Source organism: Aquarana catesbeiana, linkage group LG05 (genome assembly GCF_042186555.1).
Source record: "Aquarana catesbeiana isolate 2022-GZ linkage group LG05, ASM4218655v1, whole genome shotgun sequence".
NCBI lineage: Eukaryota > Metazoa > Chordata > Amphibia > Anura > Ranidae > Aquarana > Aquarana catesbeiana.
Genome location: NC_133328.1, coordinates 24,097,096 through 24,122,317, shown reverse-complemented (window position 1 = coordinate 24,122,317; position 25,222 = coordinate 24,097,096). Strand labels below are relative to the sequence as shown.

Sequence of the window (25,222 nt, the reverse complement as noted above, 5' to 3'; positions counted from 1 at the left end):
GTCTTTTTGATATGATGCTACAAGCTTGACACACCTAATTTTGGGCAGTTTCTCCCATTCTTCTTTGCAGGACCTCTCATGCTTCATAAGGTTGGATGGGGCGCATCGGTGCACAGACATTTTCAGATCTCCCTAGAGATGTTCAATCGGGTTCAAGTCTGGGCTCTGGCTGGGCCCACTCAAGGACATTCACAGAGTTGTCCCATAGCCACTCCTATGTTATCTTGGCTGTGTGCTTAGAGTAGGGTTACCACATCATCCCTTTAAACCAGGAAACATATGAATTCCACAGGTTCTGAGGCTGATTTAATGCAGATAAGGCACCAAGTGAGTTTTATTACCACCTTAATCAGCCACAGAACCTGTGTAATTAATGTGTGTCCTGGATTAAAACGGTTGATGTGGCAACCCTAGCTTAGGGTTGTTGTCCTGTTGGAAGATGAACCTTCGCCCCAGTCTGAGGAGTGCTCTGAAGCAGGTTTTCATCAAGGATGTCTCTGTACATTGCTGCAATCATCTTTCCCTTGATCCTGACTAGTCTCCCAGTTCCTGCCGCTGAAAAATATCCCCACAGCATGATGCTGCCACCACCACCATGCTTCACTGTAGGGATGGTATTGGCCAGGTGATGAGCGGTGCCTGGTTTCCACCAGACATGACGCTTCCATTCAGGCCAAATAGTTCAATCTTTGTATCATCAGACCAGAGAATTTTGTTTCTCATGGTCTGAGAGTCCTTCAGGTGCCTTTTGGCAAACTCCAGGCAGGCTGTCATGTGCCTTTTACTGAGGAGTAGCTTCTGTCTGGCCACTCTACCATACAGGCCTGATTGGTGGAGTGCTGCAGAGATAGTTGTTCTTCTGGAAGGTTCTCCTCTCTCCGCAGAGAAACGCTGGAGTCAGAGTGACCATCAGGTTCCTGGTCAACTCCAAGACTAAAGCCCTTCTCCCCCAATCAATTAGATTGCCCGGGCGGACCGCTCTAGGGAAAGTTCTGGTGGTTCCAAACTTCTTCCATTTACGGATGACGGAGGCCACTGTGCTCATTGGAACCTTCAATGCTACAGAAATTTTTCTGTACCCTTCCCCAGATCTATGCCTACATACGATCCTGTCTCGGAGGTCTACAGACAATTCCCTGGACTTCATGGCTTGGTTTGTGGTCTGACATGCACTGTTAACTGTGGGACATTATATAGACAGGTGTGTGCCTTTCCAAATTATGTCCAATCAAATGAATTTACCACAGGTGGACTCCGATCAAGTTGTAGAAGCATCTTAAGGATGATCAGTGAAAACAAGATGCACCTGAGCTCAATTTTGAGTGTCATGGCAAAGGCTGTGAATACTTAATACATTTCCAAAGATTTTTCAAAAAAACGTATTTCACGCTATCATTATGGGATATCGTTTGTTGAATTTTGAGGAAAATAATGAATTTAATCCATTTTGGAATAAGTCTGTAACATAACAAAATGTGGAAAAAGTTCAGCACTGTGAAGACTTTCCGTATGCACTGCAGGTGCAGGAACTCCCCCTTTCCGAGTCAGCCCTTTTCTCTGCCCGATATCCACCTCTGAGCACCATTCCTTGGCTCCACCCCTTACCCACTTCCAAGCACCATTCCTTGGACAATACAGAACCAAGTATCATTTTGTGGTGCTAAGTAATATGTATGGAATTTGGTCAAGAAAAGCAGTAAAATAGATCCTCTGCAGCCAGCAACAATAGCTTCCCTTAACAATGGACCACCTGCAACAAAATTTCCACCCTAGCAACAATAGACTCCCAGCAGCAACAACAGATCTCCCCACAGCCCGCATCAATAGACTGTCCATCAGCCAACAACAATAGACCCCTCCCTCAACAGTAGATCTCTCCCAGCAACAACTGACCCCCCCCCCAGAAATATAAGACCCACCCCCAGCAACAGTAGGTCCCCCTGCAAAAAAAGACCACCCTCAGGCTGGAATAGATCCACCAACAGCCAGCATCAATAGACCCTACAGCACATCCCAGCACCCCTTCCCATTACATACAGTCAGTGCTGGAGGTGCCGGAACTGCGCTCCCTCGTGTTCCGGCTCAAAAAAAAGCCCTGCTTCTACCTACAGGTAAGCTTATAATAAAGCTTAGCTGTAGGTTCAAGGAATATCTCCTAAGTGTTAGAAGATATTCATTGTCTCTGCAGCCGGTGACGTCACTGGCGCTTGTGCTCTGAATGAACGGCATACCCGTGCCATTACTTCAGAGCCCTGTGCCGAGCGCATGCGTCATTGTGGCTCAGCCACTCAAAGGACCGCAGCCCGCAAACATGGAAAGAAAGACCGGGCGAAGACGGAAGCTCTGTCAGCGGTGACAGCACGTCGCTGGAGGGCTTGGTTTCAATTTAAGTCTTTTATAATGCGCTTTTATGCGATGCATACCAGCACATTATGAATTTACTTTGCAGGGAGAATATTTTTTAAATTTTTTTTTAGTTAACTTTACTTCTGCTTTAAGGTGAGTCTGGCATTAAGTAGTACCTTGGCCAGTGAGCAGATGGCTCTATGGATTCTCCAAGCGAGTTTCTAGTCCCCTAAGGGGCTCCAGCTGCTCACAGCTATTCATGACCCCTTTCAGCAGAGATCCTGGTATACCAGCTTGAGTATGGCTTCCTCCATTCCAGACAGGACAGCTCCAGACTTTGACCCAGGATTGGCCTTTAAACATGTGTAGCCCTCCCAAGCCAATAGGCCTAGGAGGATAGCAACACTCACGGCACTCCTCCCCAGCCTTAACCCTGGGGGAGAAAACCCTCTCCTCAAGGGTAATCCAAATACTTATACCCTTCCCCAGCAGGCACCAGTAAGAAAGCTCCAAGTGATTGGCCAGAGTAGAACACAAATATTCATGCTCCAGCCCTATTGCCTCTCTATTACCAGGGACACTCTTGTAGGAGTAAGCAGTTGGGATAGAATTAAACAAACTAAAGGAAAGCAGTGCCATCTATCAATTACGCACTACCAGGATAAAGCCAGGCAGTACTAAATTTGATAAACCACTCATGCTTAGGGCAAGGTGGCTACACCAGGAATTAGACACTTCTGGAATCTCCGAGAGAGTACACTATACAATCAAAAGTCTGTGAACCTCTCGCCATCACACCCACAGTAAATGGGTTGGTGGGAAGGTTTTCCATGAGATTTTGTAGTGTGTCTATAGGAATGCGTGCCCATTCAACCAAAAAAGCGTTTTGTGAAGACAGCTACTGATGTTGGACCTGGCTCACAATCCGTGTTCCGATTCCTCCCAAAAAAGATTCAGTAAGGTTGAGGTCAGGGCTCTGAGCAGGACACTTGGGTTTCTCCACACCAAACTGGCCAAAGCATGTCTTTATTCAGTTGGCTTTGTGCAAAGGCACACAGCAATGTTGCCAACCGCCCGTAGATTTACGGGCAGCCCGTAAATTAAAGCCTATTTTCAGGGTGCCCGTAAATGTCAGTTTCGGGCAACGGTGCCCGTAAAAAAGATGGCCGCAAGCCGACTATTCAACTGCGCATGCACCGTTCCGAAGCCAGCCGGGCTCGGGAAAGCTCGTACACGCGGCCGGGCGGCGTATGCACAGTAACGCAATGTCGCTGCCTGGCACCATTTTTAAATGGAAAGTAGCGGCTGTGGGCGGCATTCATTCTGAGCGTGGGGGTGCCTCCGAGTGTATAGGGCTTCAGGACGGGGCAGGCGGCTTACACGCGGCATGGATTGTGAGCTCCTGGTAATGACACTTCATTTATTTATCACAGGGCTGGGCATGTCTGCTGCAGAGGGTGGGGGTGATAAGTACAGGATGGACAGCACTTGTACCTTCCCATGGGGAGCCATAATATTATGACCAGACCAGTGCCAGTCGTCACACACACAGCCACAGCCGAGGAGGAGGAGAGGACAGGCAAGTCAGTCCTCCTGTGTCATGCCCACGGCCTCTGTCCACCTCCTGTAGTATGCCCGCAGCCTCTGTCCACCTCCTGTAGTATGCCCGCAGCTGCTGTCCACCTCCTGTAGTATGCCCGCAGCTGCTGTCCACCTCCTGTAGTATGCCCACAGCCTCTGTCCACCTCCTGTAGTATGCCCACAGCCTCTGTCCACCTACTGTAGTATGCCCGCAGCCTCTGTCCACCTCCTGTAGTATGCCCGCAGCCTCTGTCCACCTCCTGTAGTATGCCCGCAGCTGCTGTCCACCTCCTGTAGTATGCCCACAGCCTCTGTCCACCTCCTGTAGTATGCCCACAGCCTCTGTCCACCTACTGTAGTATGCCCGCAGCCTCTGTCCACCTCCTGTAGTATGCCCGCAGCCTCTGTCCACCTACTGTAGTATGCCCGCAGCCTCTGTCCACCTCCTGTAGTATGCCCGCAGCCGCTGTCCACCTCCTGTAGTATGCCCACAGCCTCTGTCCACCTCCTGTAGTATGTCTGCAGCCTCTGTTCACTCCCTGTAGTATGTCCACAGCCTCTGTCCACCTCCTGTAGTATGTCCTCAGCCTCTGTCCACCTCCTGTAGTTTGTCTGCAGCCTCTGTCCACCTTCCGTAGTATGTCCGCACCCTCTGCCCACCTCCTGTAGTATGTCCGCAGCCTCTGTCCACCTCCTGTAGTATGTCCGCAGCCTCTGTCCACCTCCTGTAGTATGCCCGCAGCCTCTGTCCACCTCCTGTAGTATGTCCGCAGTCTCTGTCCACCTCCTGTAGTATGCCCGCAGCCTCTGTCCACCTCCTGTAGTATGTCTGCAGCCTCTGTCCACCTCCTGTAGTATGTCCGCAGCCTCTGTCCACCTCCTGTAGTATGTCCGCAGCCTCTGTCCACCTCCTGTAGTATGCCCGCAGCCTCTGTTCACCTCCTGTAGTATGTCTGCACTGCAGCCTCTGTTCACTCCCTGTAGTATGTCTGCAGGCTCTGTCCACCTCCTGTAGTATGTCCTCAGCCTCTTTCCACCTCCTGTAGTATGTCCTCAGCCTCTTTCCACCTCCTGTAGTATGTCCTCAGCCTCTGTCCACCTCCTGTAGTTTGTCCGCAGCCTCTGTCCATTTCCTGTAGTATGTCCTCAGCCTCTTTCCACCTCCTGTAGTATGTCCGCAACCTCTGTCCACCTTCTGTAGCATGTCCGCAGCCTCTGTCCACCTCCTGTAGTATGTCCGCAGCTTCTGTCCACCTCCTGTAGTATGTCCGCAGCCTCTGTCCACCTCCTGTAGTATGTCCGCAGCCTCTGACCATCTCTTGTCTTTTATCATGTCTGCAGTCTCTGAGGGGATCCTAGAAAGGAGTCAAGAGTGGGAGCGACGCAGGGATGGGAGTTATGGGAAGAGACAGACATGTGTGGACTGTGGAGAGGAGACTATAGAATAATCTCCTGTCCATTTCCTGTAGTATGTCCTCAGCCTCTTTCCACCTCCTCTAGTATGTCCTCAGCCTCTGTCCACCTTCTGTAGTATGTCCGCAGCCTCTGTCCATTTCCTGTAGTGTGTCCGCAGTCTCTGTCCACCTCCTGTAGTATGTCCTCAGCCTCTTTCCACCTCCTGTAGTATGTCCGCAACCTCTGTCCACCTTCTGTAGCATGTCCGCAGCCTCTGTCCACCTCCTGTAGTATGTCCGCAGCTTCTGTCCACCTCCTGTAGTATGTCCGCAGCCTCTGTCCACCTCCTGTAGTATGTCCGCAGCCTCTGACCATCTCTTGTCTTTTATCATGTCTGCAGTCTCTGAGGGGATCCTAGAAAGGAGTCAAGAGTGGGAGCGACGCAGGGATGGGAGTTATGGGAAGAGACAGACATGTGTGGACTGTGGAGAGGAGACTATAGAATAAAACCAGAGCTGCCAAGCTGGAGCCGTCTGACTGAGCCCTGCACGGTGCACCTGAGAGGAGGTCAGTGACAGCGCTGCCAAGCAAGTCTGAGGGGGGTCACTGATGTAAGGGGGGGAGTGAATACATTAATGTAAGGGGGCACTGATATAAAGGTTCCCCCCTATATTAGTAATCGCCCCCTTACCTTAGTGTATTCACTCTGAGGAAGGTGGTCTCTGGTCACCATCCTACAGACTATGATGTAAGGGAGAACTCTGTGCTGGCCGGGTTATAGTAACCTGATCTTCATGTAAATTAAGAAATATGTTTTTTGACTTTTGTTTAACTTAAACACATTGCTAATAGCACTAGCTATGTGTTTATAGTTCAAATATTGATATTTGCACGGTTTAGTACTAAAAACAGTCATTTTAGTTACTTTTTTGCAGTGCCAGTAAAGAATGTGGATCGGTCAGTAAATTTCATGTTTTTGCTTCCGTTTGTAAATTTTGACGTTCTGCAAGTAAATTTCACTTTGCGGGGGTTGGCAACACTGGCGCACAGTCATGCTAAAACAGAAAAGGGCCTTCACCAAGCTGTTACCACAAGGCTGGAAGACCTCAAGTATCTAAAATGGCTTTGAGCGCTGTAGCATAAACATTACCCTTTACTGAAATCCCTTAAATTCATTAATGGGGGGGGGGGGGGGGCGACCACATACTTTTCACAATAGTGTAGAAACTAGCCATTGATTAAGTCCACTAGCATCTACCTATAACTTAAATATCAGCTTTGTCTGGTATTACCCTTTAAGGGCTCATTCATACTTATGCCGCGTACACACCGGCGGACTTTTCGATGGACTAGGTCCGGCGGACTTTTCAACGGACTTTCCGACGGACTTTCCGACGGACTTTCCGACGGACTTTCGAATGAACGGACTTGCCTACACACGATCAACCAAAGTCCGAGGGATTCGTACGTGATGACGTACAACCGGACTAAAATAAGGAAGTTCATAGCCAGTAGCCAATAGCTGCCCTAGCGTCGGTTTTTGTCCATTGGACTAGCATACAGATGAGCGGACTTTTCGACCGGACTCGAGTCTGTCGGAAAGATATGAAACATGTTTTATTTCTAGGTCTGTCGGACTTTTGGGGAAAAAAAAGTCCACTGGAACCCACACACGGTCGAATTGTCCGACGGAGTCTGGTCCGCCGGACCTAGTCCGTCGAAAAGTCCGATCGTGTAAGTTAAGGGGCAGTAACGTCCCATGCCCCAACTGCTTCCCCTTTAGCTGCAGGAGGTGTTCACATTCCACAACCACGATGCTTTGCTTCATGGCCGTAGCAGGAATTATACCCTCTGTTACTTTTGGTGGGTGTAGCGCCTGCCGAATGCGACCGATTCAAGTAAATGGGACCTCTGTGCAAGCGTCCTTCAACCACATACAATGCACGAGGTTGCAGGGCACTAGTGTGGTGTTCAAGGAGTTAAAGCAGGCCGTGAAGAGGCAACACAACACCTCCTCACCATCTGCCAAATGCTCCCTGAAGAACAATCTTAACATTTCTCAGAGACTAACGCAGGTGTGAACAAGCACTATCAGACACATGCATTTATTTGAAAAAGTATATATTCTTGAACACTTTAATGTTAAAATTAAACATATTTTACCCCACACAATGTACTGATTGCATTTTGCAATAAAGGATTTAAAGTCACCAATCACTTACTTCTAGCTCAATTGCTTCATGCAGTTTTTTGCATGTTGCAGAGAAGGTTTCAGATGTCCCGAACTCAAAATACCAAAATTTATTCTTCATTCTGAAAGATAAAAAAACAATGGTTTAATGCATTCAGTTCTCAGTACTCAATAAAATGTGTTTATTTTAAGCTAAAATGCAAAGCTGAAATTCAGATCTAAAATACACACATTAATGCAGCTCTGTATTCATTATTACATCCTCATGTTTGTTTTTTGTTTTAAATGTAGATGGTGTAAGTAACGGTGACGTGAAGAAAGTGGGGTGTCGGCGCCAGATATAAATTCCTAATATGTCTGATGCTGCACCTAAAATTAGTGATAACTAATAATCATGAAAGGAGGAAAGATAAAGGGCGCAACAAACAATTATACTATATAATAAAGTTAATAATAAGTGTAAACTATATCAATAATTAAATTAATATAGATATAGCAATAAATAAAATGGTTCAAAATGCACAGCCAATGTACTCTTAACACAACAAAAAGTCCATATGATCAACAGAATTATTGTGAATAAGTAAATCTTCTGTATTCACTCCAATCACTGTGATTTTCTAAAGTGCAAAAAGTGCTTCAATTAAAGTGCTTCACCCGAAGTGGTAAATCTAATCCAAAGGTGTAAGTAACGGGACTGGACCTAGAATCAGCCTTAATGCAGTCCACTGTACAGCAGTCACTCACAGTGGGAGAGGAAGAAGCAGCACAATGAGCCAATCTGTGCTCATGTGCAAAAAAATATTTGTTTATAGTAGGAGAGAGCAGAATGACAGAGAGATGAGTTCATCAGTCTACTGCTTCTCTTTTCACTGTCCAGTTACAGGCTGGGGGGAGGGACAAGACCTGTCTGTGTTGCAGACCTGCAGTTCGTACATGGAGGGCGAGGAGACAGTTTTAGTCCTGTAAAAGCTCCAACTGGGATTAGCTTGGAGCTTACACCAGGCCTCTTCTGGGCCGGCCAATCCCCAGACGACGTCCTATCATGACGAAACGCGTAGGGAGGAGCCTACGACGGTGACATCATCACGCCTCTGGGTGGGCTTACGAATGTAGGAAGTGAAGTACGGCACACGGAGATACCGGCACCTGTGATTTTACAATATATCCCTTTTGCCTCAAGTTTGTCTGCAACATTGTAAGTGCGATTCCTCTTTTTATTGAAATAAATTCCCTTGTTTATACATTTTACACTATGGAAGCATTCTGTTTTATATTTCCGGAAATGACCCACCGCTAAAGCCGCTGTTCCTGCAGTGCGTTCTTTGTTTTTTGGGAGACCGAATTCCCTATGCTGGGCGAGACTGCCGTAATAGCAGTCATCGCCATCCGGTAAGCAGAATCTATAACTCACTTCAGGGTGCACAATTACGCTGATGTTTTCCCTGCATCTCTCACGGATGGGTATCTATCTATCTATGGACTAAATATTCCTGCACAGACTTTTTTTGATTTGTCTCCTATATTTTTTGTTGTTTCACATGTGTATATATATTTTTTTCTTCGCATCTAATGTTGATTCATTCGCATGATTTGCTCCATACTATTGCTCACTCTATTATATATTAGTCACTAATTGCTGATTATCCTATAGGACTCTGCTTTAGTTTTCCTGGTCCTACGTTTTTTCACATAAGGTTTAGCGCTGCACTCTCCTTGTTTATATTGTGATTTTGGAGCTTGATACTGGTCTCTTGGGTGCTGGCAGCTATTGTTTTTTATTATTGATGGGTTCATTTATATTTTTGTGATTTCCAAGTGCAGCTTTTTACCCTTTCGGGTTTTTTTTCAAAGATACAACTATGTTGGTGTCCCTTGTCAATTTTACATTGTATTTTTTTAAAATGTAACTGCCGACTCCCAAACTGTCATTTGAAGTAAAACACAAAGCCAAGTATTATTCTACACTATTTATTTATTGTGGGTTAAAAAAAGAAAACAAATAAAATTAGACATGCTATCTGCCAATAGAACTTAACCAAAAAGTGCATTCTATGCATCCAAAAATATAGAAAATATACCAAATCAAATCATTATTATTCAACCAAAAAAATAATGTCAAAGCAATAACTCCAAGGCCAATAATAAATAACACGTTATCCCCTCTGATTCCGCAACATGGCTGGTTGACGAACGGCCGTTCAGAAACGAACTGAAAAGCGCAAAATGAAAAATGCGAAATGAAAAGTGTGAAATGAAAAGCGCAAATCAACACTCACCAAACTTCTACTAACACGAAATTATCAGAAGCAGCCCAAAGGGTGGTGCTAAAGGACTGAAAAACAACGTAGGATGTTCATACATTCGTATTTGTTGGCCGACAATTCTTTGCCGTTTGTATGCAAGACAAGTTTGGGCCAACGCCGTTCGGACCAAAGTCCACGGTTTTGATGGCCAACAATCCGTTTGTGTGTACGAGGCTTTACTCATCATATGGTGATGGCAACTTTTTCAATGCAAAGACAAAACCTGCTCGGACGTCATTCTGCTATAGGCCGGGCCGGATGTGGTTAAGCCTAGTGGACCGAAAAATTTTTTTTTTTTACTTTCTTGATCCTTCACGCTGCTAAACTTTAGAGGTGACGTGTTCAAAAACATGTCCAACAACACCTGAGCTATTCAAAGCTTACAAAGCCAACAGCCAATCATGGGTAGTGGAGGCATGCCCCGCCCTGCAGCTGAACATATGCAAGGGGCAAGGAATGCCTGAATCGCCTATGATTGGCTGGCAGCTTTCACAGCTTCCCTGTGAGCTCATCATTGCTAGACAGCAGTCCCTCTTCTTTCCTTTCTGTCTTCTGATTTGCAGGATGGGCTAAATCTCACAGTAATGTGCCCCCTAGCAGCCACATAAATAACAGTGCATCCTTTTCTTGCTCCAGCTTGGTAGTGGTCGCTCTGGGCCATTTAAACTCAGGGCACACAGCTACAATAGCAAACCATGCACTGTGCACCCGCAAAGTTTGAGAAGCAGGGAGAGGCCACTAGGGGGAGCATTATTGTGTAATTAATGTATTAATGTATCCCATGCTGCAAACAGCAGGACAGAAAGGAAAGAGGGGCCAGCTCTTTATATTTTTGGGAGGACCCCCAATATCTACATCTATAATGAGAGGACCTTCACCTGTTCTAACAGGAGGAGCCCTGGTATGTACTGTTCAACGAACATACAGTGAGGGAAAAAAAGTATTTGACCCCCTGCTGATTTTGTATGTTTGCCCTCTGACAAAGAAATGATCAGTCTACAATTTTAATGGTCGGTTTATTTTAACAGTGAGAGACAGAATAACAACAAAAATATCCAGAAAAACGCATTTCAAAAAAGTTATAAATTGATTTAGTACTTGGTGACAAAACTCTTGTTGACAATCACAGAGATCAGATGTTTCTTGTAGTTGGCCACCAGATTTGCACACATCTCAGGAGGGATTTTGTCCCACTCCTCTCTGCAGTTCCTCTTCAAGTCATTAAGGTTTCGAGGCTGATGTTAGGTCAGCTCCCTCCACATATTTTCTATGGGATGAAGGTCTGGAGACTGGCTAGGCTACTCCAGGACCTTAATGTTCTTCTTCTTGAGACACTCCTTTGTTGCCTTGGCCGTGTGTTTTGGGTCATTGTCATGCTGGAATAACCATCTACGACCCATTTTCAATGCCCTGGCTGAGGGAAGGAGGTTCTCACCCAAGATTTGACGGTACATGGCCCCGTCCATTGTCCCTTTGCTGCAGTGAATTTGTCCTGTCCCCTTAGCAGAAAAACACCTCCAAAGCATAATATTTCCACCTCCATGTTTGACGGTGGGGATGGTGTTCTTGGGGTCATAGGCAGAATTCCTCCTCCTCCAAACACGGAGAGTTGAGTTAATGCCAAAGAGCTTGATTTTGGTCTCATCTGACCACAACTCTTTCACCCAGTTCTCCTCTGAATCATTCAGATGTTCATTAGCAAACTTCAGACAGGCCTGTACATGTGCTTTCTTAAACAGGGGCACCTTGTGAGCACTGCAGGATTTCAGTCTTTCATGGCGTAGTGTGTTACCAAATGTTTTCTTGGTGACTATGGTCCCAGCTGCCTTGAGATCATTGACAAGATTCTCCTGTGTAGTTCTGGGCTGATTCCTCACCGTTCTCATGATCATTGAAACTCCACGAGGTGAGATCTTGTATGGAGCCCAAGATTGAGGGAGATTGACAGTTTTTTTTGTGTTTCTTCTATTTTCAAATAATCACACCACCTGTTGCCACCCTCTCACCAAGCTGCTTGGCGATGGTCTTGTGTAGGTCTACAATCTTGTCCCTGACATCCTTGGACAGCTCTTTGGTCTTGGCCATGGTGGAGAGATTGGAATCTGATTGGTTGATTGTTTCTGTTGACAGGTGTCTTTTATACAGGTAACAAGCTGAGATTAGGAGCACTCCCTTTAAGGCCTCACACCTATGCAGGTTGCAGTTTGCATATTGCAGGTGCATTTTGCGTTTTTCAATACATGCTTTTCATCCATTGTAGTCTATGGAACCAAAAACCAGAAAAAAAGTCCCTGGCCCTTTCCAAAAAATGCACAGACGTGAACTACATCCATAGGAAACCATGTTAAAATGGACTGTAATGTGTTTCCGCAAAACAGAAAACGCGCTAAAAAATGCATAGGTGTGAACCAGGTCTTAGAGAGTGCTCCTAATCTCAGCTTGTTACCTGTATAGAAGACACCTGGCAGCCAGAAATCTTGCTGATTGATAGGAGATCAAATACTTATTTCACTCATTAAAATGCAAATCAGTTTATAACTTTTTTGAAATGCGTTTTTCTGGATATTGTTGTTGTTGTTCTGTCTCTCACTGTTAAAATAAGCCCACCATTAAAATTATAGACTGATCATTTCTTTGTCAGTGGGCAAACGTACAAAATCAGCAGGGGATATGATAATTTTTTCCCGCGCTGTAGCATTGCATTTGGGGGGGGGGGGGGGGGCAGAGCTGTGCTGTGTGACAGAGCTGTGAAAATCTCAGGACTGGATAGACGAAAATACATATAGGTTGGCAAATGAAACATCTCTGCATACAGTATGTAATTCATTGGTGTGCTTAGCTGTTTGCTTGGAGTTCAGCTTTAAGAAGCAGCAAAAGATTAATAGGAAGCCGGTCTCCGGCGTGCCCATTGGTATGACGCTAAGCGCACGTTGCAATGCTGGGGGACTATTTGTGCATGAAGAAAGCCAGTGTGTCGGGAAAATTGGACACAGTTCACGTAGGAGGATGAATGGGTCTCTTTATTGGGCTTGCTTACTATGAGGTTGCCGCAGTACGATAAAGTAAACACAGTCAAGGTTCACTGAGAGAGCGAGCGTTTCACGAAAAGATCTTTCCCTCTGGGTTCTAGGCAGACACAAACTTTATTAAACATGTCTAGCACCAAATTATTGCTAACGGAAATAACGAAAATAAATGCTGCATCATGTATTTTATGTCTGGAGTTTTTTTTCTTAATTTTTTTTTATGTCTGGACAATTTTTATGAAGCTGGAATCTAGACAAATACAAAAAAAAGGCAAACATCAATGCATGCAGGTATATATTAAATGTATTTTAAAATGTGGGTACTGTAAGCACCTAAATTTTGTTTTGTTATATGCTTCCTAAAAAAAGTAAAAAAAAAGTTATACAGCGAGTAAAATAAGTACACGTCACCATTTTTCTAGGTAAATATATTTCTAAAGATGCTATTGATATGACATTTTCATCACATGTCGGTAACAACCCATGTAATCCATACATACAAAAATACCAAAACAAATATGTTCAGAAATTAAGTTATGAGTAATAAAATGGAAGGACACAGGGAAAAAGTATTGAACACATGAAGAAAGGGAGGTGCAAATAGGCATGGAAAGCCAAGACACCAGCTGAAATCTATCAGTAATTAGAAAGCAATCCTACCCCTTGTCAGTGCAAATATCAGCTGGTTCAGTCGAAACTGATGGCCTATAGAAAGGTGTCTCATTACCAAGGTGTCACACAAGAAACATCTCATGATGAGTAAAAGCAAAGAGCTCTCCCAAGACCTTCACAACCTTATTGTTGCAAAAATACTGATGGTATTGGTTACAGAAGGATTTCTAAACTTCTGAATGTTCCAGTGAGCACTGTTGGGGCCATAATCCGGAACTGGAAAGAACATCATTTCACCATAAACCGGCCACGACCAGGTGCTCCTCACAAGATTTCTAAAAGAGGAGTGAAAAAGAATTATCAGAAGAGATGTCCAAGAGCCAATGACCACTTGTGGAGAGCTTCAGAAAGACCTGGAATTAGCAGGTACAATTGTTTCAAAGAAAACAATAAGTAATGCACTCACCCGCCATGACCTGTATGCACGCTCACCACACAACACTCCATTGCTGAAGAAAAAAGCATGTTGAAGCTCGTTTAAAGTTTGCTGCACAAGATTTGGACAAGTCTATGAAATACTGAGAGAATATAGTCCGGTCAGATGAGACCAAAAGTGAACTATTTGGATGCCATAATACACTCCATGTTTGGAGGTCAAATGGCACATCACCCCGAAAACACCCCCCATACCAACAGTGAAGTTTGGAGGTGAGAACATCATGGTGTGGGGCTGTTTTTCAGCATACGGTACTGGCAAACTTCATGTCGTTGAAGGAAGGATGAATGGAAAAATGTACCAAGACATTCTTGATAAATATCTGCTGCTATCTACCAGGATGATGAAAATGAAACGAGGGAGGACATTTCAGGAAGACAATGATCCCAAACATCAAGCCAAGGAAACTCTCAACTGGTTTCAAAGAAAGAAAATAAAGCTGCTAGAATGGTCCAGCCAATCACCTGACTTGAATCCAATAGAAAATCTGTGGAAAGAACTAAAGATCAGAGTTCATAGAAGAGTCCCACAGAACCTTCAAGATTTGAGGACTGTTTGTGTGGAAGAATGGGCCAAAACCACACCTGAGCAACGCATGCGACTAGTTCCTCCATACTGGAGGCATATTGAAGCTCTCATTACCAACAAAGGATTTTGTACCAAGTATTAAATAAATTCCAGTTAGCATGTTCAATACTTTTTCCCTGTGTCATTCCATTTTATTACACAGAACTTCATTTCTGAACTTATTTGTTTTGGTGTCTTTATATGTGTGGATTGCATGGGGCGTTACCGACATGCCGGGAACATTTCATGTCAATACCACCTTTAGAAATATATTTACCTAGAAAAATGGTGACGTGTTCAATACTTATTTCACCCGCTGTATGTATAAATATTGTATAACAAGTCCAGAGACGGGCAACAAAATGGTAAAAGGTGTGAGGGACAAAACATATCAGAAACCTAATATGTACAGTTTGGAGGAAAGACGGGGAAGAGGACACACGACCGAAACCTTTAAATACATGGAGGTGGTGAATGCGGTTCAGGAGGTCGGTATTTTCAATATAAAGCCAGTACTCGATGCTTGGAATAAGGTAGTGAATCAGTCAACAATAAGTGGATTCAAACATGTTTGGGACAAACAGATCTATATGTAGACAAAAAAGTTAACAAAAAAACCCCCCAAAAAACTACAAAATCATGTATAAAAAATGGAGCAAATGAGCCACTTGGTTTTTTTTCTGCCATCACTTTTTTATGCTTTTTACACAGTCTTTTCTTTGTGCTTTGCAGTGCTACACAATAGTTGCATTTTACTGCTCATTCTCCCAATGTAAACCAATAAGTTTGCCAAAACTCTGAAAACAATGCACTCCCTGTGTGGGAGATCTTATCTCTACAGCTGTTAAAAAGAGAAGCAGAGTAATTGCCAATAAAGTATTTGCTCCCTCTAGTGGCTGATCTACTAACTGCTTTTTTTAATGCTGTCATGAAAATACAGCAGAGTAGACATGCGCACTGCCAAAAAATGTGTTTGTTTTCTTTTTAGTTGCATTCATTTCTTTTTTTGTTTTTTGTTTTTCGGGTTATTCGTTATGATCACAATTCGTAAATTTGAAAATTCGTAAATTTGAAAATTCGTAAATTTGAAAATTAGAAAATTCACAAATTCGTAAATTTGAAAATTCGTAATTTCGTAAATCTGTAAATTCGAAAATACCAAAAATCCGAAAAGAAGAAAGAAAATCCAAACATTCGAAAGAACGAAAATTTAAAAAATTCTAAAGAATAACTAACTAACAATAACTAACTATTAAATGTTAGGTATTGGAACTTCCTTTCAAATATGTCTGTTAGTGAACGTAACAAATATGAATTTATCCAAAGTTACGAATGATCTGAAATAAGGAATGCCGCGTCTAAACAAATGGAACGGAACAAATTAATAATAAATAATGATACAAAAAAGTTTTTATTATTATTATTCTTATTTATTATTATCATTCATTACGTTCTATTCGTTTAGATACAACATTCGTTATTTCGGATAATTCGTAACTTCGGATAAATTTGTATTCGTTACGTTCACTAACAGACAAATTTGAAAGGAAATTCCAATACCTATAATTTATACGAATGCAAATTTATCTGAAGTTAGGAATTATCCAAAAAAATGAATGCCGCATCTAAACAAATGGAACAGAACTAATTAATAATAAATAATAATAAAAAAAATGTTTTCTTATTCTTATTTATTATTATTATTATTATTATTCATTACGTTCCATTTGTTTAGATGCGGCATTCATTGTTTCGGATAATTCGTAACTTCGGATAAATTCGTATTCGTTGCGTTCACTAAGAGCCCTTGCACACTGGGGCGGTTTGCAGGCGCTATTGCGCTAATAATAGCTCCTGCAAACCGCCCCGAAAGTGCCGCTGCTGTGTATCCAGTGTGCAAGCCCCGAGGGCTTGCACACTGGAGCGATGCGCTGGCAGGACGGTAAAAAAAGTCCTGCCAGCAGCATCTTCGGAGCGGTGAAGGAGCGGTGTGTATACCGCTCCCTTACCGCTCCTGCCCATTGAAATCAATGGGACGGCGTGGCTATACTGCCGGCAAAGCGCCTGTGCAGAGGCGCTTTGCGGTGGTATTTAACCCTTTCTCGGCCGCTAGCGGGGGGTAAAACCGCCCCGCTAGCGGCCGCATACCGACGGTAAAACGCCGCTAATAATAGCGGCGTTTTACCGCCGACGCCGCCCCCCGCCCCAGTGTGCAAGGGCTCTAACAGACAAATTTGAAAGGAAATTCCAATACCTATAATTTAATAGTTAGTGATAGTGATTATTAGTTATTATTTCAGATTTTCAAATTTTGTGTCTCTGATTGATGTATGGATCAAGCTTTATTCAATAAAGGCATTATTTTGGAGTGCGGACGTCCTTTTTCCTTTTCTCTGCCATTTCAAATTTTCGGGTTTCCGAATTTATGAATTTACGTACATTCGAACTTACGAATATTCGGGGAAAAAAATTGTTAACGGGTTTTCAGAATAATTCGGATGTTTCCCAATTAACGAATTTGTCGAAATTCAATTAAAAAAAAACAAATTTGGAAAGAAACTAATTGCACATGTCTAGAGCAGAGCCAGCTTGTGATAATATCACACAGAAGGTCCATGTTATTTAGCCAGGAAGTCGTTTTGCTTTCTGTAATTTTTGTCCTGTAAGTTTTGGCCTTGTGAGGCCTGTTATTGTGGCAGCGTTCTTGTGGCCGCCGCTACTATGTTTTTGCACTTTATAAAATCTCAATAAAAAGAATTAAAAAAAGGAAAAAAGTCACATAGAACATATCTAAGTTAAAATTTCCAAGTAGTGAAAATACACTACACTTTAATTACTAGGCTGGCACATTTGTGCATTTGTAACAGCAAAGTTAACATTAGCCTTACTCAGAAATTAGGTATATTTGTGCATTTCCTTTTAACGGGATGATTCACGCAGGCGGTGAGCCGTAGTAATTTGCAAATGCTTGTTGTAACTTAGTATATTTAACTAGCTTCCTGTCTATTTTAAGAAAGCTGGACAAAACAGATTGTCCCGTCTGTTACACCATGGTGTTATCTGCTAAGCTTCTGTAAGAGGAAAAACTCATAGGAGATTTACAGATAGATTGATACAAAGATCAAGATAGGATAATGGACAATATACAAATACTTCATCCCTTGGGCTGTGCAAGTGAGAAGAAGACATGGGTTTGAAGTGGATCCATTTCGTCACTAATGACAGCTCAGAATGACAAGAGACGTAGCACCCCGGGTGACTGCTATGGGGTCCATGGATGAGGGGGGTGGTAGGGCAGTGGGCTGAGTGTGGATAATCTGTCACCACTTGGTCAAATTTGGTGGTCAAAAAAACCCAAAAAACTACTGCCCAATATTGCAATATTATCTTCTGAACCTGGAGAGTTACCCAGGTTTCCTGTTCTAGCCTCGGCCAAGGCTGACATCTAAGATATGGCCCCATGCATCTCTGGGACCGGAGGATCTCCACAATTAGCAATACTTTGAAGACTACTGGGACCCCTGACTTTGTTTTGATCTCTCCTAAAGTGGAATGAAACCCTCCTATCGTTTTCAGCCAAGGAAGCCACCATCTTGGCCTCTCTTTAAAGAGGAAGTACACCCTGATGGGTTTCTAGGCTTATCTGTAGGTAAAAGTGGTCTGTAAGGGTTTACAACCACTTTAATCTTCAGTTGCCATGATGCTGCACATGTGATAAGTTATGAAACCATCCATTTGATGGTTTGACAGTTTGGTTGACAACACAACCAATGTGACAGTTACATTCCCGGAAACCTAACTGTTTTTTTGAAACTGGTAAATTGATGGGGTTACTTCCACTTTAATGACAGCACCTTCAAATTGGAAATCAAGCCAAAACCTTTTCTCGATTTGCTGAAAAGTACGGCCCATCTGCATTTTTGGTTCTTTAGGCCAGTGGTTCTCAACCTCAGTCCTCAAGTCCCCCCAACAGGCCATGTTTTGGGAATTTCTCTTAGATAAAATAGCTGTCCAAAATACCAAGCCATTGACTCTGATTTAACCACTTGTCGACCGCTGTACGCCGATATATGTCGGCACAATGGCAGCGGTGGGCAAATGGGCGTACCTGTACGTCCTCTTTAATTGGAGGGACCGGCAGACTCGTTGTCCGCCCGTGTCCTGGCGATCGTGTCACAGGGCCGCAGAACGGTGAGATGCCTATTTCCCCGTTCTGCCTTGTGATATGACAGAGATCACTGCTCCCTGTCATCGGGAGCAGTGATCTCTGTCATGTCCTAGGTAGCCCCTCCCCCCCCACAGTTAGAATCACTCCCTAGGACACACTTAACCCCTTGATCGCCCCTAGTGTTTAACCCCTTCCCTGCCAGTGTCATTGACACAGTAATCAGTGCATTTTCATAGCACTGATTGCTGTATAAATGACAATGATCCCAAAATAGTGTCAAAAGTGTCCGATGTGTCTGCCATAATGTCGCAGTCATGATAAAAATCGCAGATCGCCGCCATTACTAATAGAAAAACATAATAAAAATGCCATATAACTATCCCCTATTTTGTAGCCGCTATAACTTTTGCGCATACCAATCAATATACGCTTATTGCGATTTGTTTTTACCAAAAATATGTAGAAGAATACATATCGGCCTAAACTGAGGAAAAAAAATTATTTTTTTTATAAATTTTTGGGGGATATTTATTATAGCAAAAAGGAAAAAATTTAGCTTTTTTTTCAAAATTGTCGCTCTTTTTTTGTTTATAGCGCAAAAAAAAAAAACGCAGAGGTGATCAAATACCACCAAAAGAAAGCTCTATTTGTGGGAAAAAAAGGACGTCAATTTTGTTTGGGTACAACGTCGCACGACCGCGCAATTGTCAATTAAAGCGGCGCAGTGCCGAATCGCAAAAAGTGCTCTGGTCAGGATGGGGGTAAAGTCTTCCGGGGCTGAAGCAGGTAAAGCACCTGTGTAAGATAATGGAAAACCTGCAAACATGGCCTGTGGGGGGGGGGGGGTACTTGAAGACAGGGTTGAGAATCACTGCTTTAGGCAATTTTAAAAATATTTATTAATAACTGGTTTGCTTTAAGAAGATTTTACCCCCTTCCTGACCAGGCCATTTTTGCTATTCAGGTTCGTGAAGATAATATTGCCCTATTGGGCAGTAGTTTTTTGTTTTTTTTTGACCACCAATTTTGACCATGTGGTGACAGCTTATCCACACTTACAACGTCACTTCCTGTTTTCTCGGCGGCCAATGGCGCCAATTTAAAAAAAAATGACAGTATTCAGAATCTCAGTTTTTGGCGATCTGAATACTTTTAAGTGCAAAGTAGGGATTTGGATTCTTTTAGTCCCCCCCCGATCCCTCCATAAAGAGTACCTGTCACCACCTATTACTGTCACAAGGGATGTTTACAGTCATGGTGAGAGCAATAAAAGTGATCAGAATTTTTTTTTTTTTAAAGGGAAAATGTAAAAAAAAAATTTAAAGCGCTCCCGTCCCCGCGTGCTCGCACAGCAAAGAAAACGCATACGTAAGTCGCACCCACATATGGAAACGGTGTTCAAATCACACATGTGAGGTAACACTGCGATCGTCAAAGTGAGAGCAATAATTCTAGCAAAAAACCTCCTCTGTAACTCTAACCTGGTGATCGTTAATTTTTTTTAAAGCGTCGCCTATGGAGATTTTTAGGTACCATAGTTTGTCGCCATTCCACGAGTGTGCACAATTTCAAACCATGATTGTTAGGTATCTATTGACTCGGCGTAACATCATCTTTCAGATTTTACAAATAAATCGGCCTAACTTTAGTGTTTTGTTTTTTTTAATCCATGAAAGTGTTTTTTTCACCAAAAATTGCATTTGAAAGACCGCTGCGCAAATATCGTGTGACATAAAATATTGCAACAATCTCCAGTTTATTCTCTAGGGTCTCTGCTAAAATATATATATATATATATATATATATATATATATATATATATATATATATATATTTTTATATATATATATATATATATATATATATATATATATATATATTATATATTTGGGGGTTCTAAGTAATTTTCTAGCAAAAAATACTGATTTTAACTTGTAAGCAACAAATGTCAGAAATTCAGAAATTCCGCCAGCAAAAGTCCGATGGGAGCTTTTGATCCGAAAATGCGACCGTGTGTACGCTTCATCGGTCTTTTGCTGGCGGAATTCCAGCCAGCAAAAGATTGAGAGCATGTTCTCAATTTTTCAGTCGGAAAAAGTTCCGATCGTCTGTACCAATTGCGACGCGCAAAATTCCTATGCATGCTCGGAAACAATTCGACGCATGCTCGGAAGCATTGAACTTCATTTTCTCGGCTCGTCTTAGTCTTGTACGTCACCGCGTTCTTGACGGTCGAAAGTTCAAAGAAGTTTTGTGTGTATGCAAGCCAAGCTTGAGCGGAATTCCATCAGAAAAACCATCCAAGATTTTTCAAACGGAAATTCCGCTCGTGTGTACGCGGCATTAAGGCATGAAATTTTTTCTTTCACAGAAGCCTAGCAGATAACACCATAGTGTAACAGACGGACAATCTGTTTTGCGCTACTTTAACTGGTGATTGCCCGGTCATGCAACACTGTATATCATTTTTATTCCCATAAATAGAGTTTTCTTTTGGTGGTATTTGATCACCACTGTTTTTTTTTTTTTTTTGCACTATAAATGAAAAAAAGAGCATAAATTATGAAAAAAAAAACAATATTTTTTACTTTCTGTTATAAAACATATCCAATTAAAAAAAAGAATGTTTAAATCAAAATTCTTCATACATTTAGGCCAAAATGTATTCTGCTACATGGCTTTGTTAAAAAAAAATCTCAATAAGTGAAAGTTATAGCGTCTACAAACAATAAGATATATACTGGACTTTTTATTTATTTGTTTTTTTAATACTAGTACCCAGATAGCAAGGATAACTTACCACACATTTGTGGCAGTGTTAAATTGTAAGTCTGTTAACTTGCTGCACATTTTCACTGGCAAGTTGTACACTTGCAGGGCACTTGAAGCACAAGTTCTAGTTGACACTTTTCCAATTTGTAGCAAATTTCCATGGCAAGTCTCTAGCAAGAGCAAAGTTGCAGTGGTCCCCTGAAGAAGTCACGTGACCTTGAAGTCACGCGTAGGGACGGAACAGGCACTCTCTGACTGTTATTGGTATTACGAGCTCGCCGCTCGTCGGATCTCCATCCGGTTTTTAACGTTTTATGTAAGTACTGTAGTTTATGCTGTAATAAAACTGATACGCTTCCATGCAATACTACACTATTGTGGGCTTCCTTTCTTTATCTATCTGGGTGACCCCGGGACACTACTTGGAAGGACCAGATGCCCCTACAATAGAAGCGATCAGGATAGGACCATATTTCCACCATCCTCCACTGCAGACTAGACCCAGGATCTCTACATAGGCTGCCATGCCTCTGATTGGCTAAACGCGCTTACCCCATTACCTTCAGGTAAGGGGCCATTGCCCACCAATGTGCACACTGTTGCATGAAGACTGACCACTACTGTCACCTGTGTTTAGCACGGAAGTCAGTACATGTTTTATGGACTTGCGATTGATTGTTTTTCGCCGCAAGGAACACTGCACCTGAGAATATTTTGCACGCAGATCTGCATGCATGTTTATGGACTTTTAAGCACTTAATCACATTTTAACTTGCACTGGATGCACTTTGGTTATATACGCACCTACGAATGTGTTGATTTATATTGTTTTTAGCCAATTGGCGATTGATGATAGTCTTAGCCAGCTGTTATTTTTATCCAAGCTATATTTCTATCCAAGCTATACTCACTCATACTTTTATGTTTGCTACTGTGATGTTTAAACACCAATCACTTTGCACGTTATATTGATTTTTATTTATTGTGTATTTTTATTATGATTTTCTTGACCATATACACTATTAGCACATAAGGACACTATTGCCATAGTAGGTCATCTCTCTATTGCTCTGTTACATTTACAAAGCCTATTTTGATGCACTTTAAGACGCTTACGAGCACAGAGCCTTTATGCGCCTATCTCATTAGGATTAGCGCAGCACCACACTTTATTCCATTATTGCACAACATAACTGAACCAGAACTTGCAGCAGACTTGCAGAATGTTTGCAAAGAAAGTTGATCTGGAGTCATGCAATGCGGACTTGGGGGGTGTTCTGTACATATTCTGTGTACAGAACACCTCCAGGTTGCCATATAACATTTACAGAAAATTGCAGCAGATTGAAAAGGAAAGGTCATTTTTCAGAACATTCAAATTCAATATGACTTGCAGTTGTATATGCTATATTATTATTTTTTCCCCACTAAAGTGGAGTTACCCTTTAAGCATCTGCACTTCAGCCACAACAGGGGAAATTTCACCTGATACACAAGGGAAGATAATGTTAAGAACAATTCTTTGAAATAGTAGTTACTATTATTGTTTGCGCAGCACTTTACAATTCCAAAGGGAAACATTGAGACAAGAGCCCATTTAGGAAGCGAGTTCCGTCACTTGATTGGCCGAGAGGAGAAGCGATCCTATTGGCCGCCTAGGAGGAGGGAGGAGATGCACGGCGGAAGCCGCCGTGATGCTGAGGTGGAGGAGATGCAGGGGAAGCCGCCACCCATCACCCGGAGGAAGCGCTGCCCATGACCTAGATGGGGTAACTGCAGGTAACCAAAAAAATTACCACCAGTCGCCACTGGTGCCTTGACTGAGAAAAGGCTGACAAACGATGGCTTAGCAAATCATTTTCAAACTTGCAGCTCAATTGCTTGCTAGCTGGGCTGAGACAACATCAATATTCCACCGGCCGCCACTGGGTTCCTCTGGGCAGAGCCGGACTTTCCATTGGGCTTGATGGGGCTCAAGCCCATGGGCCCCGGCCAATAGAGGGCCCCGCCGGCCTCGCCCGTCCCGAAAGCCGCCGAGAGCCACTGAAAGCCGCCGAGAGCGTCCGAGAGCCGACGAGAGTGGCCAAAAGAAAGCTCTGTATCTCGGCGGCGCCATTTTTAAACTGAAAGGCTACACTGACAAGGCTACAATGACACTGGGGCAAGGCTACACTGACAAGGCTACAATGACACTGGGGCAAGGCTACACTGACAAGGCTACAATGACACTGAGAAGGCTGCAGATGGACACTGATGAGGCTGCATTGATGGGCACTTAAATGTAAGTTTTTTTCCTTAAACTTCCCTCCTAAAAGATTTTTTCCTTTAAATTCCCTCCTAAACTTGGGGTGCGTGTTATATGCCGGCGCGTGTTATACGCCAATAAATACGGTAATTATCATTTTATCCATTGTATCCCCCACTTATACGCTTATATATTATCTACTTTTGTGAGTAGCCATTTGGCTGTTTTGTCTTGTCCAATTAAACAGAAGTTCTTTAATACTGCACTGAGTCTGGCGCACCTTGTCCTTTTCTATTTCTGTTTTATAGAGCTGTGCATATGTATAGAAGGTAGTGACTCCAGCCCAGGGGCCCCCACCACCCTAAGTCCTGCCCTGCCTCTGGGGTAAAAAAAAGGTTTGGAAAAACTTCTTTAGGCTGTGACAATACAGACATTACTCTTGTGACCGGGTCCCTTTAAGCGCAAGCAGACACAATTTTTATAGGGTAGGAATAGAAGTTCTAAAGATTATCAATGTCCTGAGCCTTTCACTTTGTAACTGCAAATTGGAACAAAGCTGATTATTTAAAAAAAAAAAAAAAAAAAAAAAGGCAGCCTCCGACTAAGCAGAGAACAGTAATGAATTTAATAAATACAATATTTCGAGATGCACTCTACTGCCGTATGACGGATCTGAATAAAGACATAAGCGTGTTCAGTTCCACCGTCGACTCTCCATGCAGCTCAGAAGGCTGATCCATGTAGATGTCTCAGAACAGTTGTTACTGATGAACTAATTCTACTTTTAAATTGGTCTTGTGGCTTTTGGCAAGCATCTGTTTTGATAATTGAAGAGTCCAGCTTAAGCACCAGTGGAAAACTGTTTCTAACAAGCTCTCCGTGGTTACTAACTGCGCTCTAATTGAAGTGCTTGAACAAAATGTTACCAACCTGATTTGTACTTTACACCGCGGTAAGATGCTGTATGAGCCGCATAAATATATGAATACTAAATACTGGTTATAGGAGGGCCGCCTATCCAAACATATTGTATTTGGAAAAGGCAGGTCATTGACGTACTAGCTGTGTACAACACAACAGAAAAGCTCCTTTTTTTTTTCGTTTTTTACCTCTGCTAAAAATAACTATTATCTCCGCCATAACAAAATGAAACACTTGGCTTAAATCGGAACTCCAGTTCAAACATTTCTTCCTAGTTTTTGAGAGAGAAGGTATTTGCATGTCTTACTTACATTGCAGATCCAAAAACAGGGTGATTATTTCTCATTTTAAGGGACCCCCCCCCCCCCCACTGACTCATGCCCACTGTTAACCATAAAGTGCAGGTGTCAAGAGTGCATAACATACACAGTGGAGGGGTCAGGAGTGGGTAACACATATAGTGCAGGGGTCAGAAGCGTAGAATGCATAGAGTTCAGGGATCAGGAGTGGGTAAAGCACAAAGTACAGGGGTCAAGAGCGCATAACATACACAGTGTAGTGGTCAGGAGTGGGTAACACATATAGTGGGGGGGTCA

The 25,222-nt window shown here is 42.9% G+C and overlaps 1 protein-coding gene across 1 annotated transcript in view; it reads right to left on the bottom strand.

Annotated features, from left to right (window-relative positions):
- The window catches only part of DGKB (diacylglycerol kinase beta), an 804,956-nt gene that overhangs the window by 224,626 nt on the left and 555,108 nt on the right, over positions 1 to 25,222 (bottom strand). Inside the window, exon 22 of the mRNA XM_073629524.1 lies at positions 7,545 to 7,635. Within this exon, the coding sequence (XP_073485625.1) occupies positions 7,545 to 7,635 (91 nt within the window). The remainder of the gene's footprint in view (positions 1 to 7,544; positions 7,636 to 25,222) is intronic.